The 14,607-nt window shown below is 43.1% G+C and overlaps 1 protein-coding gene across 1 annotated transcript in view; it reads left to right on the top strand.

Annotated features, from left to right (window-relative positions):
• Positions 1 to 3,867, top strand: part of TMEM67 (transmembrane protein 67) — a 29,134-nt gene extending 25,267 nt beyond the window's left edge. Inside the window, exons 24-28 of the mRNA XM_027677758.1 lie at positions 444 to 560; positions 643 to 747; positions 992 to 1,094; positions 2,075 to 2,217; positions 2,663 to 3,867. Of these exons, the coding sequence (XP_027533559.1) occupies positions 444 to 560; positions 643 to 747; positions 992 to 1,094; positions 2,075 to 2,217; positions 2,663 to 2,743 (549 nt within the window). The 3' untranslated portion in view covers positions 2,744 to 3,867. The remainder of the gene's footprint in view (positions 1 to 443; positions 561 to 642; positions 748 to 991; positions 1,095 to 2,074; positions 2,218 to 2,662) is intronic.
• The last annotated feature ends 10,740 nt before the right edge of the window (positions 3,868 to 14,607 follow it).

The raw sequence follows: 14,607 nt of genomic DNA, 5'->3' as shown, positions 1-14,607 counted from the left end.
TATTTTAATATAATTTTGGGGTAAACAGAGGTTGTCAAATTTTTCAGTTTTGGGGGGTTTCTAACATTTTTTTCAATGTGACCTGGAAAACATATGGAAAAAGTCAGGAATCCAAAATAAACAACCAAAAAAGGCAGGACAAGTATAGAAAAAAATAATAAACCTAAAACAAAGGTCTTCCAAGTGAATATCAGAAGATATATTAAAAGGTAATAAACTGAACACAGTTGAAAAGAGGAATATGACTTTGTGACAGCAGGGGTCAGGATTTTATGTCTTTAGAAAATCTTGCTGTACTAGAACCAAGAGTGCAATGGATTCAAATACTTAGAGTTATTAAGTGCTATGGATATATGAAAGAGAGGAGATGAAAAGCTTTTGACTTGTTTTGGGTCTATGAATGACATTGAGAATGTTAATTTATAATTGCTTTGATTGTATAGGAAAATCTGTGTAGTCAGAGAGGTTTGTTACCAAACACAGAAGGGCAGACATTTCAGATTTCCATTTCAAGAAAAATGCGACTGCACTATGACTGGATTCATGAAACCCTAACAAGAGTAAGTGAGATACTGGTATTCTTTAAATGTTATTTAAAATATGTAATTTTTCTGCTGCAGTCATAGTCATGTTATATTTCAGAAACGTGGTCCTGCAAGGCTTTTGGACTCATCTGCAAATACCTTTGAACAAAGCACAAGGGCATACAACACTATGAACAAATTTCTCGGTTCTTTTATTGATCACGTATGTATATTGACATTACTATATTAAGGAAATTATCATTATACTAAGTAGAGACTAAAAATTGTAAATCTGAAGGACAGTAAGACTGCTCTTAAAAACAACAAACCCTTTTTTGTTATGTATTTATTTTTGTCTTGGAATAGACCAGTGCTTTTTGTTCATTCATAGCTGTACCTCACTTTGTAGAAAGCACTTTTTCTTTGAAATCATGAAACAAGAAGTATTGTTTTTCTTTTCCTTATAGGTTCATAAAGAAATGGATTATATTGTTAAAGATAAGTTGCTGCTTGAACGGATTCTTGGCATGGAGTTCATGGAACCAATAGAGAAAAGTATTTTTTATAATGGTAAAAAGATTTGTGGTATTTGTACTATTTTAAGTATCTAGGTTTCTGTATAGATTTCTTTCTCAGGATTTACAATCTAAACTGGACTTTACATTAAATGACCCCTTGTGAGGGGTCTCTGTATTTAAGAGAAGTTCTTTAGGTTACAGAAATCCTATTTATAATTTGCTGTTTATCTGCGTTGTTTTTTCTTTTAGGCAACTGAAAGGATACAGTTCATAATCATAAGCATTGATAGAAATATATTGTTTGATATATTGTTTGTTGAGACTCTCATGGTTCCGAGAAGTTCAGATATAAATCAGGATTTCATGACAGTAGGACATATGCAATTTTTAATGAAAATACACTGTTTCCAATCAAATTTGTATTGGACAATTTTCTGAAAAAATATAGAATATGTTTTCTATAATTGCTTAAGTGTTCTTTTTTAGAAGTGGTGCTTTTTGATAAGATAAAGAAGTAGATAAATGGTCTAGAGCACTTTGGTTATGAAAAAGGTATTTTAAGCTTAAAAGACCCATTTTTTTTGGACACTGTTAACCAATAAATAAAGATAATGCTGAGCTCTGAACCTCCTCCTAAGTAAGGCTTTAAGCATATGTTTGTATTATTTTGTTGAGTTGGGGCTAGAGCTAAGAGTTGCTAGAAGTTTCAGGGAGAAGACAGTTACATCTGTTTCTTGTTTAAAACTACCTTTTTAAACAGTCTGAGATTTCAGGAGGGAATAGAGTTGCATGTGGTAGGCAGGATTATCCTGTTGTTTTCCATCAGTATTATACCATTTTATACGTGAAAAGGTTTGTGTTATTTTTCAATAGAAGGACACAATTAGCTCTATGTTGCCACAGAATGTCATTAACTAGCTCTGGCTCTGAGTTCCCTTTTTCTTACCAGCTTTCTCAGCATGGACTGATGAACTTCACAAACTTGCAACTCACAGCAATAGTAATTTTTCAAAAAATATTTTTTTTTTGTAGATGAAGGACACTCTTTCATTGATGTTCTCTACTATGGAAATGAAACAACACTGCTCATTTTTGATATCCTGTTTTTCTCTGTTGTGGATCTGGCTTCCCAAAGTTTTGTTTTAGCAGCTATTCTGACATATTTGCAACAAGAGGTAAATTTCAACTTAAGAACAAAGTAATATTTTTTAAATATGGGTCACCTTGGCAGTTTATACAGTTAACTAGATAATTAAAGCAGTAAATTAGCAGTATGCAGTGACAGATTCTACTGAGAACTTATAAAATATTTTTTTGATTTTTTTTGTCAAATAGGCTTGTGAGAAACTAATTTTGTTCACAAGGCTGTCATGAATAAAGAGGTTACAAATAATTTTCAATAGAAAACACAAATATCTGTTAAAATTAATCACACATAATTCTATCATAATTTAGGGAAAGGTAGTAGAAAATGTTTCAAAAATGCTAACGTTAAGCACCTAATTCACTCATATTATTTACAATTTAAAGATAATACAAAGTTATTATTTTATGTTTGATACTGAAACATACTGTTTTAAGTATTTCCTCATTCATACATGTTTTCTAAAATGTTCTTAGATATTTAGGTTTATCCGTAATACATTTGGGCAGAAGAATTTGGCATCCAAAACCTTGGTGGATGAAAGATTTCTCATTTAATTAAGAAGATGAAAAACTTCGTTGAGGAGTTAATTGTGGAAATTATGTCCATGATCGAAGCATCTCTGATCTGCAGATTAATTGTAGAGCACTTTTCAAAAATAATAATGTAATGGGTTTGAAATGTGTCATTTTTTATATTGTGTGGTATTAAGCTTTATTTTTCTGTATTTACAGATTTATTTTTAATTTGTGAACACTAAGACATAGGCCTTTAAACGGAAATGTACATGCAAATAAGACAGAAGTAAACTTACTGTCGTTATTTTTAGAATAAGATAAAAATTATTTAATGGCTTTTGATAATATATGGACCAGTCACTTAGAGGCAATAATTTGAGCATCTGGTTGACAGGAGAGGTTGTCAACTCTGAAGTTGTCTGAAATTACTTTAAATCTTTTTTTTTTAATTTTTTAAAATTTATTTTGAAGTGTAATTGAGCAAACATATTTCCGGTTTTACACAACACAGGATTTGTTCTGAATTAAGTTAATTTTTCAGGAGGACATTTTAAAGATCACTTATTTGTGGTGACTCCAGTTTGAAATTTTAACTCTTCCTTATTGTGTCATAGTATTGTATGCTTCTGTGTCTTCTCTTGGAGTTTACCATTGTTTTTCTTGGCCTACACATGACATCCCATGTGTTTGAGATACAGTGGTGTTATAGTGATGGAGAAAAACAGACCAGTTATGATAAAGTAGAGGAGATAGTTATCTGCATTTGGGGTTTGTTCCTGATCTTCTGTCTTCTGATGCAAGATGCTCAGGGAAAAAAAAAGTAATTATTCTGTTCAGTTTTTCTACACAAGTGAAGTGGAAGCAATTGTTCGATCATTTTAGAAGTGTTTGCACATGTGCTCATGTACCTTTGTCTCTCTTAATTTTCCGACTTTATTATCTTTGAATATAACACAAAGACCATAATTGTTTTACAGTCATCATATTTTTGGCATTTAGACAAGTTAATAATTATTCAAGTGCCACTTATTCAGTGTTAAGGGTGATTATGAATGGCTTTCAAATCACCTTAAAATGAGATGTCTACTTCCCATTTTTACCACTGAAAAGTCTCCCTACCTTTTTTATACTTCAAATTTTTTCAATAAATGGTTAAACGTGAATAGTGTTTGCTGTTTTTATAGCTGTTACTTGTCTTTAGATGATTCAACAAGGGACTTGCACCAGCAAAAATACCATAAAAATGTAAGTCAACATCATCTCATGCTTATTCTAAAACAGAGACTGAGGATTAGTTGGACTTAGCAGGTTTCTGATGCAGACATTCTTATCTGAGTTTGAAGCAGCATTGCATTTCAGATGGTTTTTGGCCTCATAAAGAGGAACGTGTTCTCATGTTGGTACTGTGTCATATTATATTAAACCTAGAGCACCATGGACATAAATCTCACTATTGCTCTAAAGCATTTGCTTTTGTTGTTGCAAAGCCTGTGTAACCTGCTAGTCCAATACAGTTGCCATTGACTGATAGAATGTGTCTGCCAGTAAGGCTGTGACAGACGGATAACTGAAGAGTTGATTTACAGTGGGACATCCATTTATTAGTGTGCAGTTTAGCACAGGCATTTCCATGTCATGCTTTCCTTGCTTTTGTCTGCTTATGCACACAACTCTTAGTTTGTTGGTCCACGCTACGCCTCAGAAAAGGTGTGAATACAAGACTTCTAACAGAGTGAAATGTCCACTATAAATAAAATTAGGGTTGTTGCTTTTGTAGTGAATGTAGTAATTGAATTGTCCATTAGGTTCTGGATCTGTTTAAACAGCCAAAAATCATATTTCCACTGGCTGCCATGGCTATAGGACCTCAATAGTTGTGAATTTCCTTGTTAGTGATCTATTGAGTGCCAAAATTAAGCTAAGGGGCCATCTGAAAAGAGTCTGCAGTAAGACATTCACAAGGCAAAGTTAGGCTCACACGGTGTCCTTGTGTTTCTTTGGTCGATATCTTTGCATAGCTTAACTAAACTTAAGTCCTTACAAGTTCTACTGCAAAGTCAGTGTACTAGAGGAAATACAGTCTTTCTCATGTGACCGTATTTATTTAAGCTGGAGGATGTGACTAAAGGGGTGTAGAAGGTTGCTGCGGTCCACAACTGAGCACAGGTGATCCCAGTGAATTGCCCAATGCTGGTCTTTACTTACTGCACCTCCCAGCAATAGAACTGTGTGTCAGTGTCAATGGTCAAAGGGACAGGCTTTTCCTCTCTGAATTCTGGTGACGTGTTCATGGGCATGAATTTACTCTAGGGAACAGAACCACACCTCAAACAGACTTCTTCCAGAATGGTCTCATTTATGACCCACTGCAGTTGGAATAACTAAAACAAAGTAACTAGACCTGAGTAAACCAGCAAATGACTGCAAGCAAAGTGAAGATGCAGTTGTGCCATCTGTAGACACAGACGTGGTTTTTAGTTTGGTGCCAGCAGAAATGGAGACGTTTCAGCCTGTGGGCTCTCACTCTATACCCCGTTCTCAGTGCTTGTACTAACCAGTACAACTTGCAGTACAAAAACCTTGCCTGAGTTTGCTTTAGATGCGCCTTTAATTATCTGCTCCTCAAAAGGGTATATGGAAGCTTTAAGGACCTCGCATTTTGCCAGAAATACTGCTAAAAGCAAGATAAATGATAAAATTATCTAAAAATGTCCTGTCAAAACAGTTCAGTTGCTTGGCCCCCACTTTCTTCTTGGTGTACACATTACTCTATTTTGTTTTATTTTTCCAGGTCATTTGTCTAAAATATTAATATAGCTAACATAGACACTCTACATGATTTAAGAAATAATTAGAGAAGTCAAAAGCTCCATGAATTCGTAGAAGCTTTTCTTCATTCTTGCTGCTCAGTGAACGATTGGAACAGGTTAACTGAGCTTTGTTCCCCTATTGCTTGATATTTGTTCAAGAAATATCAAGATTGTTATTTGTTCAAGAAATATCTCTTGTGATTGTATTTCCAACAATTTTTTTTTTTTAAATTAGTATGCATCTACATTGTGTTGTTCATATGATGAATGTCTTTCAGGTTTCTGAATGTTTTATGTGGCCACATGGCATTTCAGACTATGCTGTCTGTTTCTCTGAGCAATAAAATAATTTTCAAAGATTGGAGACCTTTTTTTGCACTTGTCAAACAAGTGGACCCAAGTCTGCAACATATTTTTCCTTCCATGATCATGACAGTAGGGCCAGAGGCTGCTGCTGGCTCTGCAATCCAAAGAAGCTCTGTCTAGACAAGCGTAAGAAAGGAGGTTTGCAGGCAGTGCAGCAACAGAGGGTATAGTTTTGGATAGCCACAACTAATGGAATGAATGGTTGTTTCTTGCCAAGCATCCTAGAGGTTAGATACCAAACACTTTATTTCCACAAATAATTATAACTTGTATGTACAGCCAAGGTACAGTAATTTCAAGAATATGTTTAAAATTTACAGGTTTCATTTACTACTGAAAGACTTGCCATTTTACTACAGCATTCATTTAAATGGTAGGGATGGGTGTGACTGGGGTAAACCCTGCCAGAGGTGAGAAGTGTAGCCAGCAGGATGCTTAGATTACACCCTGCCCTACAGCTTTCTGCAGTGTGGGCAGCAGGCGACGCCAGCCAAACTGAGCTCGAGGGGTTTGTGTTTGTTTTCAGTCTGAGTGGGAGCGTATGAGCAGTGGGGGACAGGGGGAGGGTGACATTGTGACATGATCCTGTGAAAATCACAAGTAGACTGGAATGGTGGAAGGGAGGTAACTACCAAACCTCTCAAAACTGGTCTCCCTCAACACCACCTGCTTTGCCCTACCTTTTTTTCTCTACCCAGTACCACACCCTTTTCTCCTGTTCCTTTTCACCAGCTAAAAGCACTAATCCCCTGTCCGACTCTCCTGTGCCCCAAGCCAGTGCCTCCAGGCAGTGCCTGGCACAACCTCCTGCTTCACCCCACCACTGTCAGCTGAGGTGCAGATCCTGCCCCTCCCTTCCTGCAGGTCTGGCAGCAGGGCTCTCAGCCAGGGCAGTTACTGCCTTTCCCCGCTTCCCTGGGCAAATTCTCCTTGTCAGGAGAATGCTGCCAAGCTGGGCAGCACTACTTGCCAAGGTGTGCCTCGGGGTAGCAGCAAGGTTCTTTGGTGAGAAGAATGAAAATCCAAACACAGTAATAAAAATCTGTCAAAAACATGAAGTCCCAACTTTCATGTATGTCTAAAGGGAAGAAGGAATGAAAGCAAGACGCCTCCAAAAAACCCTGCTTTTGAGCACTGGCTTCCTCCATCTTTGCCTCTTCTATTGCCTACATTCCATGTCTACCCCAGCACACCCAGCTTTCTCATGTGACTCCTACCACACCACAGCAGACAGATGACACCTGCCATGGGTGGCTTGGAAAGGCCACCATCCTTGCTGGCCTGACACCAAATGAACAGGCCCTGCAGGCAGGGTGGCCAAGCTGCTGCCAGTTCTGTGCTCCAGTGCCCACAGGGAGGACCTGGATCCACAGCCTGGGCTGGGGATTGTGGAGCCTGAGGAACAACGTCCAGGAAACTCCATGGGAGATGCATTTGCCTCTCTGTAAGTTGAGTGTTTCTATCTTATCCTAGTAGAGCTTCAGTAAGCTTTGATGGTCCCAAGCCCTGACCAGCTGTATCCCTCTCTGATCCAGACTGCTTTACCAACCTACTGGTGCTACTTGAGACTTGTCACTCCATTAGTTTTCCCATGTGACTTCCTTCTCAGCAGGAGTAGGTCTAAGCCTGGCAGCTGGAGAGAGGTGAGGCAGCCTTTGGGGTTAATGAGGAAATATGTGATGTTCAAAGCTTACCTGTGGAATAGCTCTGCAGAGATCAGGAGGCAGCACTGCATTAGCTGATACTGAGAATTTCCCTTTGAATATTCAGAATTGTTCTTTTGTTAGTCTGCAAAAGCTGAGCCCACACCTGACAATCTCCTCACAACTGTGGTTGTTCATGGAATCAAATACAGAGGCTGTATCTGAGCAGAGAGAAGGAAATGTACTTGCCCTAGCACTAAAGCAGTTATTCCTAGAAAACACACAGCACTTAAGAGACAGATCTAGATGATTTATTTCTGTCATTGGGTTTGGGTTTTTTTACGTAAGTCCATGCTATTACAGAATTACCAAATTTCCATGTAACAGCTCTCTGTGTCAGGGTGGCAGAAAGGCTCATGCAGTATGAAAGAAACAGGAACGAAAAAATGACCATGGTCTCTTCTCACCCTGGTTTACAACTCCAGGAAAGTAATCCCCTTCAAATCATACCAAAAAATAAATCTCCAGTTCTTCCTGCAAATGCTGAATGGAGATATTTGCTTCTGGCTTTGCCTGATCCCTGGGACAAGAAGAGTGGCACCAACCGACCTACAGAGCAAACAGCTTGTTATCTCCCAAAGCCTGGCCTGATCCCCCTTCCCATCCATGCCCTGTCATAAGCAGCCAAGCTGGGATGAATGGATTTTGCACTTTTCATTTGCTACAGTTTCCTCTGACTCCTTCCCACTCTCCATGGAGCTATTGGGCCACAATGGGGGGCAGCATCCTCCCTCTGCAGGCTCTCGGACAATGGATCCAGGCACTGGCTTTGGGGCGCATCCCCAGGCTGCCACCCCACCTGCACCAACCCTTCCTCTCACCTCTTCCCTCCCGAGTTCACCTGGGCCTGCAGAGACCCAAATCCCAGAAATCTTGGCAAGGGGATGCAGGAGTTATGCTGAAGACTTTATGTTTAATAACAGCTGTGCTGAAAGCTCGGTATTTATTGTGTTATCCTGGAAGATCAGAGCAGCGATGATGCTGTGAGAAGGACCTCTCAGGTGTTCATTTCTCCTAAGAGCATACAGTCAGAAACCACTTTCACTTTGTTGGACAGTTTGAGACAGAGTGCACTTTTTACTGGGGAGGAAAAAGCTGCATTTCCCATTTCCAGCATTTTCTTTCTTTTTGTGTGTGTGGATATTAAGATCTGAGCTTCACTGTTGAAAAGACCAAAGTTGCTCTCCTGTACCTTTTAGTACAAGTAGTTCTCTCTACAAACACTGTAAAATTTTACTGCATGGTCAGGCACATGACAGGACATGGTGACTCTTTTCTGTGGAAGCTGCAGTGCAGAGGGGGGTTGTGTCCTGGGGCACCCAAAGTTCAGTGCAGAACTTGATGGACTTGATGAGACTCTGGGTTCTCCCTGCATTCTAAACCAGCAGGGACAGGGAGACATACCTCTCCATAGGGACAGAGGCAAAATCTGACAAATTTCCCTGTGTAGACAACATTAAAGTTCTTTTTTAAAAATAAAAGGATATGGCTGCCTGGCTTGCATAGGTACCTGCAGCTCTCACTGCTGACTAACGCCAGTCTCACTGAATGTTATTTCTCTTAGGTGGCAGCCTGCCTTTGCATTTGCAGAAAGCCCAGCACTATGCTGTTGGAAAGGCAAAACACTGAATTTCTTTGAAGGCTGCAGATGCTGTGATGGGTCCTAGGGATTTGTGAGCATGGTGATGGGGAGGCACTGGATCTGAGACCTGTGGATCAGGACCATTGGGTCTGTCCACGGGAAGAGCAGGACCCTACAGCGATGCTGTCTGGTTTGCAGCCACAGATGTGCAACTGTGACAGCCCCATTACACAGTTTGGTGTAGGGGAGGGTCAGTTGTTACGCAGAGTGATGACACACTTCTTGGAAATAATAATATTCATTGCCCATGCTCACCAGATGTCAAGCCAGAAGAGACCATGAGGTAATGGAGCCTCTCTTGGTGGCCGATCAGGGCTCTTGGCTACTCTGACCCAGTCACACTGATTCCCCACCCTTTGTCATCAAGGGAAGCATTTGCCTGCTCAGCAGCCATTACCACGGAAGGGCTGGGATCCTTTAAGACACAATTAAGCAGCAGACACATTTAAATGCATCTAGATGGAGGAATAGAAAGGAGTTGATCCCCTCTGGGGAATGTTTTTTGTTTCCCTAGGCTTTTAGCTTTCTGAGCTTCCCCTTTCTCTCCAGAACTGTTGGGTTGCAGCTGCTTTAACTGCAAGCTTGAGGGAGAGCCTGAAAGGGGTGCAGTAGGTAAAGGTGGCAGTTAGAGAATTCAGGAAATTTAACCTCCCCCCAGTCATTGCCATGCGACCAGTAGCTCTAAAAGCTGTACTAGAAACCACAGTGTATAATTAGAGGAGGTGGATGTTTTCACATTCTGTGCCTGTGTGTATGCTGGAGTGTAAAATCCTGGATGCTCTTCACACCTCGTCAGTCTCTCAGCTCAAGGACGGCATAATATGTGTGGTGGGGGGAAAACAGTTTTCCCCCTGAAGCTATAAAATGGTAAACCCACAAGGGGTGGTGATCCTTGAGGTTTGAACCAATGAACGCTTCTGCAAAATATAAACATATCACCTAGACCAGAAAAGAAAGTGGTAGTAGTGGTTGTTGTTGGAGAGGTGGCCATGTTGTGAAAGACACGAGGAGAAGGGGCAGGAGCCCCTTGTGGGCTCTGTCCCCCCCCAGCCCCTGGCTGGGGGGCTACAGGGACTTGGAACAGTGTAAGGCTGGGCTAAGTACCTGTACCTATGAGCTGGGGGATGTTTCTCCACCGTGAGCAGCAGAAGCGGCAGCAAGAACAGCACTAACTGAGAAACGGTGGCAGAGAGCCAGAAGAAGATAAGAACTGAAGAAGCAGCAAACAAACATGCAGCCGAGCAGGAAGACACAGAGTTGTCTGAGAGAGCCAAGAGAGAGCCAGCAGCAGAGAGCAGGACTAAGCCACTAGAGAGAGAGAGTTTGGGGTAAGGACTGCAACCAACCCCCAAAACTCCTTTGAGATCCCTCCTAAAATGGAGGGGGCGGACTCCTGCTGAATGGAAGTCCTAAAATGCAGCAACACTGCAGAAAGAGGAGCTAAGAAGCTCAGTTGTCCTGAGAGCTCAGCCAGGACGGAATGTGGAGGAGGGCTTCGCCCCCCCCTGCTGCTGAGAAGCTAGCAGCCAGCTTGAGTCAGAGCCAGAAGCTCTGCAAGGGGCTTGAATCTCCTGAAGATAAGGACCGTCGTGAAGACCCCTGTGCTTCGCAATATGACGTGGTGACGCGCCCTTTGTCCTGGGAAACGCAGCCCACGGAAAAGAAGACCCTCGTTTGGAGACAAAGGGCCAAGGAGCTTGGATATCCCCTCGTGTGTATTGGCAAAGATCCAGCTACAGCTGCTGCATGGAAGAGAGAATGAGACACTGCTGCCCTAGAAAGACTTGCTGCTCATAAGTGGAAAGGATCTCTTCCTTCTTCCCTCCTGGACTTTTATTTTGGAGGGAGAAGAGATTTGATCCATTGTAAATACTGTTTTATCATACTAGAGATAGTTGAGATTGTGTGTGTGATGTATTATAATATTTATTTGTTGTACAGTCAATGTAATATAACCCTTTCCCCCATTCTGAGTCTCGTGTGGTGTCTGGAAAACCCAGAGGGAGGGGGGCTAGGACTCAGGAATTGGATTTTGGGGCTCTCAAACCATGACATGAGTCTGCAAGGAGCACAAGCCAGCTCTGTGGATGCATGTGCTTGGAAATAAACAACCCTACAACCCAGCTTACAGCTGGGAACAAGTCTCAGCCCCTGACACGGTCTGTGCAGCAGCAGTGAAATGGATCTATCCAGGCAAGTGGCTTGTTGATGAGCAAGGAGCCCTGCAGGTCCTGCAGGGCTGGGATGATGCTGGTGGCACCAGGTGAGGAGAGGAACAAGTGGAGAAGCCAGGCCTAGGAAGAGGTAGCTGGGGCAGCAGGGCTCAGCCTTGCCACCAGGCACTGGAACAAAGCACAGCGTCATCTCAGGGCCACCACCTCAACTTGCCAGTGAACATGTACAATGATGGCTGCATGAAACTGTATGCACCAACTGAAAACTCCCCCAGGATGTGGAAAACAGCAACAGAAAGAGTATGTGCATATTGGGCTGTGGAGAAGACCATGTATCTGCGGTCTCCCTGATAAACAGGAAAACTTGGCTGCCTCTCCATGGGACATCTTAACAGGTCAAATTATCTTAATTTCAAGAACTCTAAAGCAGAGTTTAAGGAAACACACATTTATTAAGAGAAGGTGTTATAATTTAAGAACTGAAGCCACTAGAGGGTATGTGCATCAAAATCATCCATCTCTGCCCAGCCTGCTGTGTGGGTTTGCCACCGATGAGCCTAAAACCTACCCCTGAGATGTGCCAAGGACTTGCCTCTTTAACCTCAGGTTCATGGTTTTAGCTCAGGCCAGCTCAGATGAGAGGCAGACCTTCAGCATGTGCCCTCATAGTCTCAGGCCAAGCCCAGTCCTCACTCCACATTCCTGGCTGTTGGGATATTTTCCCAGGAGAGATGTCAGAAACTTTTGGGATGGCCAAGGACAAAGCCTGGTCCCTTGAGAAAAGCTGCATGCTGTGAGAGAAAGGCTCCTTTTCACTCCTAGAGACCCTCTGGGAGCCACCCCTCCCCTGCTTTCCTGTCGGTTCCTGCTGCCAGGACCAGTAAAGGCACTGGGAGTTGCTGGGACACACAAACTAAACTCTGCAGAACTGGAGCCATCAGCAAGGGGAGGAGTAGAGCACAACTTCCTGCACTCTACAGCAGGTCTGGGTAACCCCAAAGTGCACTTTCCTCCCCCAGATCACCTCTGCAAACGAACCTGATGGTTCCCAGCAGCGTGGCCACACTGGCAGGTAAAAGATGGTTCCCCCAGCCCTCAGTGTTTGTAACACTTAGCCCAAGAGCCAGTAGGTTCCAGTGCCCTTCCTGGCCCCAAGGCATTGCTTAAGAGCTTAAAAGCAGGTTGTAAGCATTGATAAAATGCCCCAGAGCTCACATCCCTGTCCAAAGTCTGGGGATGGTGCAGCTCTCTGTCTCCTTTGTTGCCAAGGACTGATTTAGCTGAAGGGAAGGAGAAATCACCCTGTTTGCTTTGGCTGGTGACACTGGTGCTGTAAATGTTTTTCTCAAAAAAACCCAAGCACATGCTGAAACCCCATCGGTGTCCTGATCCCCCTTGCTGCATCATAGCACAGGCTCTTGCACAGTTTGCTCCTGAAGTATTTATTTTTGGGGTTAATTTCTGAGCAGGGAAGGTATTCATGCTCCAAGCGAACTACACCGTTTATCAAATGCAATTTTCCTCTGGATTTACACACATGTAACAAAGGCTGTGCTTGAGCCAAACGTGGAACAGAAATGTTTCAAACAACCTCCCTTTTGTTTGCTCAGTCCCTCAGCACTCCTTGAAGCAATCTACAAGGACTCCTTGAAGCAACAACTCAGCCTTGGGCATATTGATCACCATAACTGGTCTACTCTGGCCTCTAATCGGGAGGCCTGGAGACAGACCATTTATAATGCTGCTGATGCTTTTGAGAAAGCACGCAGGATCACTCTTGAGGAGAAAAGACAACGCAGAAAGAATCGAGCCTTGCAGAATATACCATCTAAGGAGTCTTTCTGCTGTGTCTTTTGCAACCGGACGTGTCTATCTCGTATTGGCCTTTTTAGCCACCAACGCGCTTGCAAGAAACGTGGGTAGAGTCCTTCCCAAATCTTCGTTCGCGAAGCCTAGCCATGATGATGATGACCCTCAGCACTACTGATTTAAGAATATTGTCTTGATGGTGACCTGTTAGAAAAGTTTAAATTTCTTTTGCAACTTGGAGAGAAAAGGGGGCCTCTCAGTGAAAGCCCTTCCTGGCAGTGTCAGGAGTAGGGGCTGACTCACCACAGCCCTGCTCTCCAGAGAGCCAGATGTACCCCTTAATTCAGCTGTAAGGCTGCACTGGCCTGTCATAGGCAAAACAAGAGGGCTCTGGAAAAGGACAAGGTAAAGCAGCTGATAATCCCCCTTTTGCCTATTCCTAAGCATGCAGATAAATGAGATACAGCTTCAGGGGAGGGATTTTGGAAGGCTATACAGTGCTTGAGCCCTGCAGAGGGGGCTGGCTCCTGGTTCAGGGGGCTGCACTCCCAAAATGCAGCAGAGAGCTAGCAGGGGCAATTTCACCATGGCTGGCATCTTTGGAAGGATGTAAAAAAAGTGGGACAAAAGACACGCTTGTGTAAGCTGTGGAGGCTGAGGGAGGAAGGGTGTTTTCTGGCATCCCTTCCTCTCTCCAGCTGCTGCTCCCAGCGCAGCCTCATCAGCACTCCCACACCCATGTGCTGCCCACCCCCTTCCAAAATGGCCCTTTTTACATCGAGGCGTTGTGTTAGGATCAAGTCCAGTGTGTAGCAGCAGCTCTGCAGTCCGGCCAACCTCTGATCAGCAGGAAACTCCTCACAGCTGCAGAACGAGGAGCAGCAGAGGCTCTGTGCTGCCGGCCTTATCCCTGACCAAGGGATAAGGAGCAGTTGTCACGCTGGTCTTGGACATGTCGCTGGGAGTTGCTTGGCTGTCATCACAAACTCCTCTTCCCTCCTAAGCCCACAAGTACACTCCTTCATCCTTTCTAAGGACACTTCCTCACCTTATGCGCCTGCCTATCCCAAACAGTACATCCCTGACTACCACCATACTGCAAGACATCAAGTGAGTTTCTGCCTGCATGTCTCATGGCAGGATGGATGCCAGCCTTGCAGTCTCTCCACAGGGAACGGGTGCTGCCAGGTGGCTCTGGCTAGCACCATCCTGTCCAGTGATGCCTGCTCAGCTGGTGTTACGAAAAAATTCAGGAGCCGTAAGCTGGGGTGAGATAAGAAAGGGTTTAATTATGCCAAGGCAAGAGATGTTACGACGCGCGCGCCGGGCTGTGCCCGGGATGTTACATTTATAACGATATTTGGCCAATCCTAAGTGTGTCCACCCTATAACTTTTGGC

The sequence above is a fragment of the Neopelma chrysocephalum genome, unplaced genomic scaffold, assembly GCF_003984885.1.
Source record: "Neopelma chrysocephalum unplaced genomic scaffold, ASM398488v2 Primary Assembly neopelma1_22, whole genome shotgun sequence".
Classification (NCBI taxonomy): Eukaryota; Metazoa; Chordata; class Aves; order Passeriformes; family Pipridae; genus Neopelma; species Neopelma chrysocephalum.
Note: the sequence above shows the minus strand (reverse complement) of the source record. Positions and strands in the feature narration are given on the sequence as shown.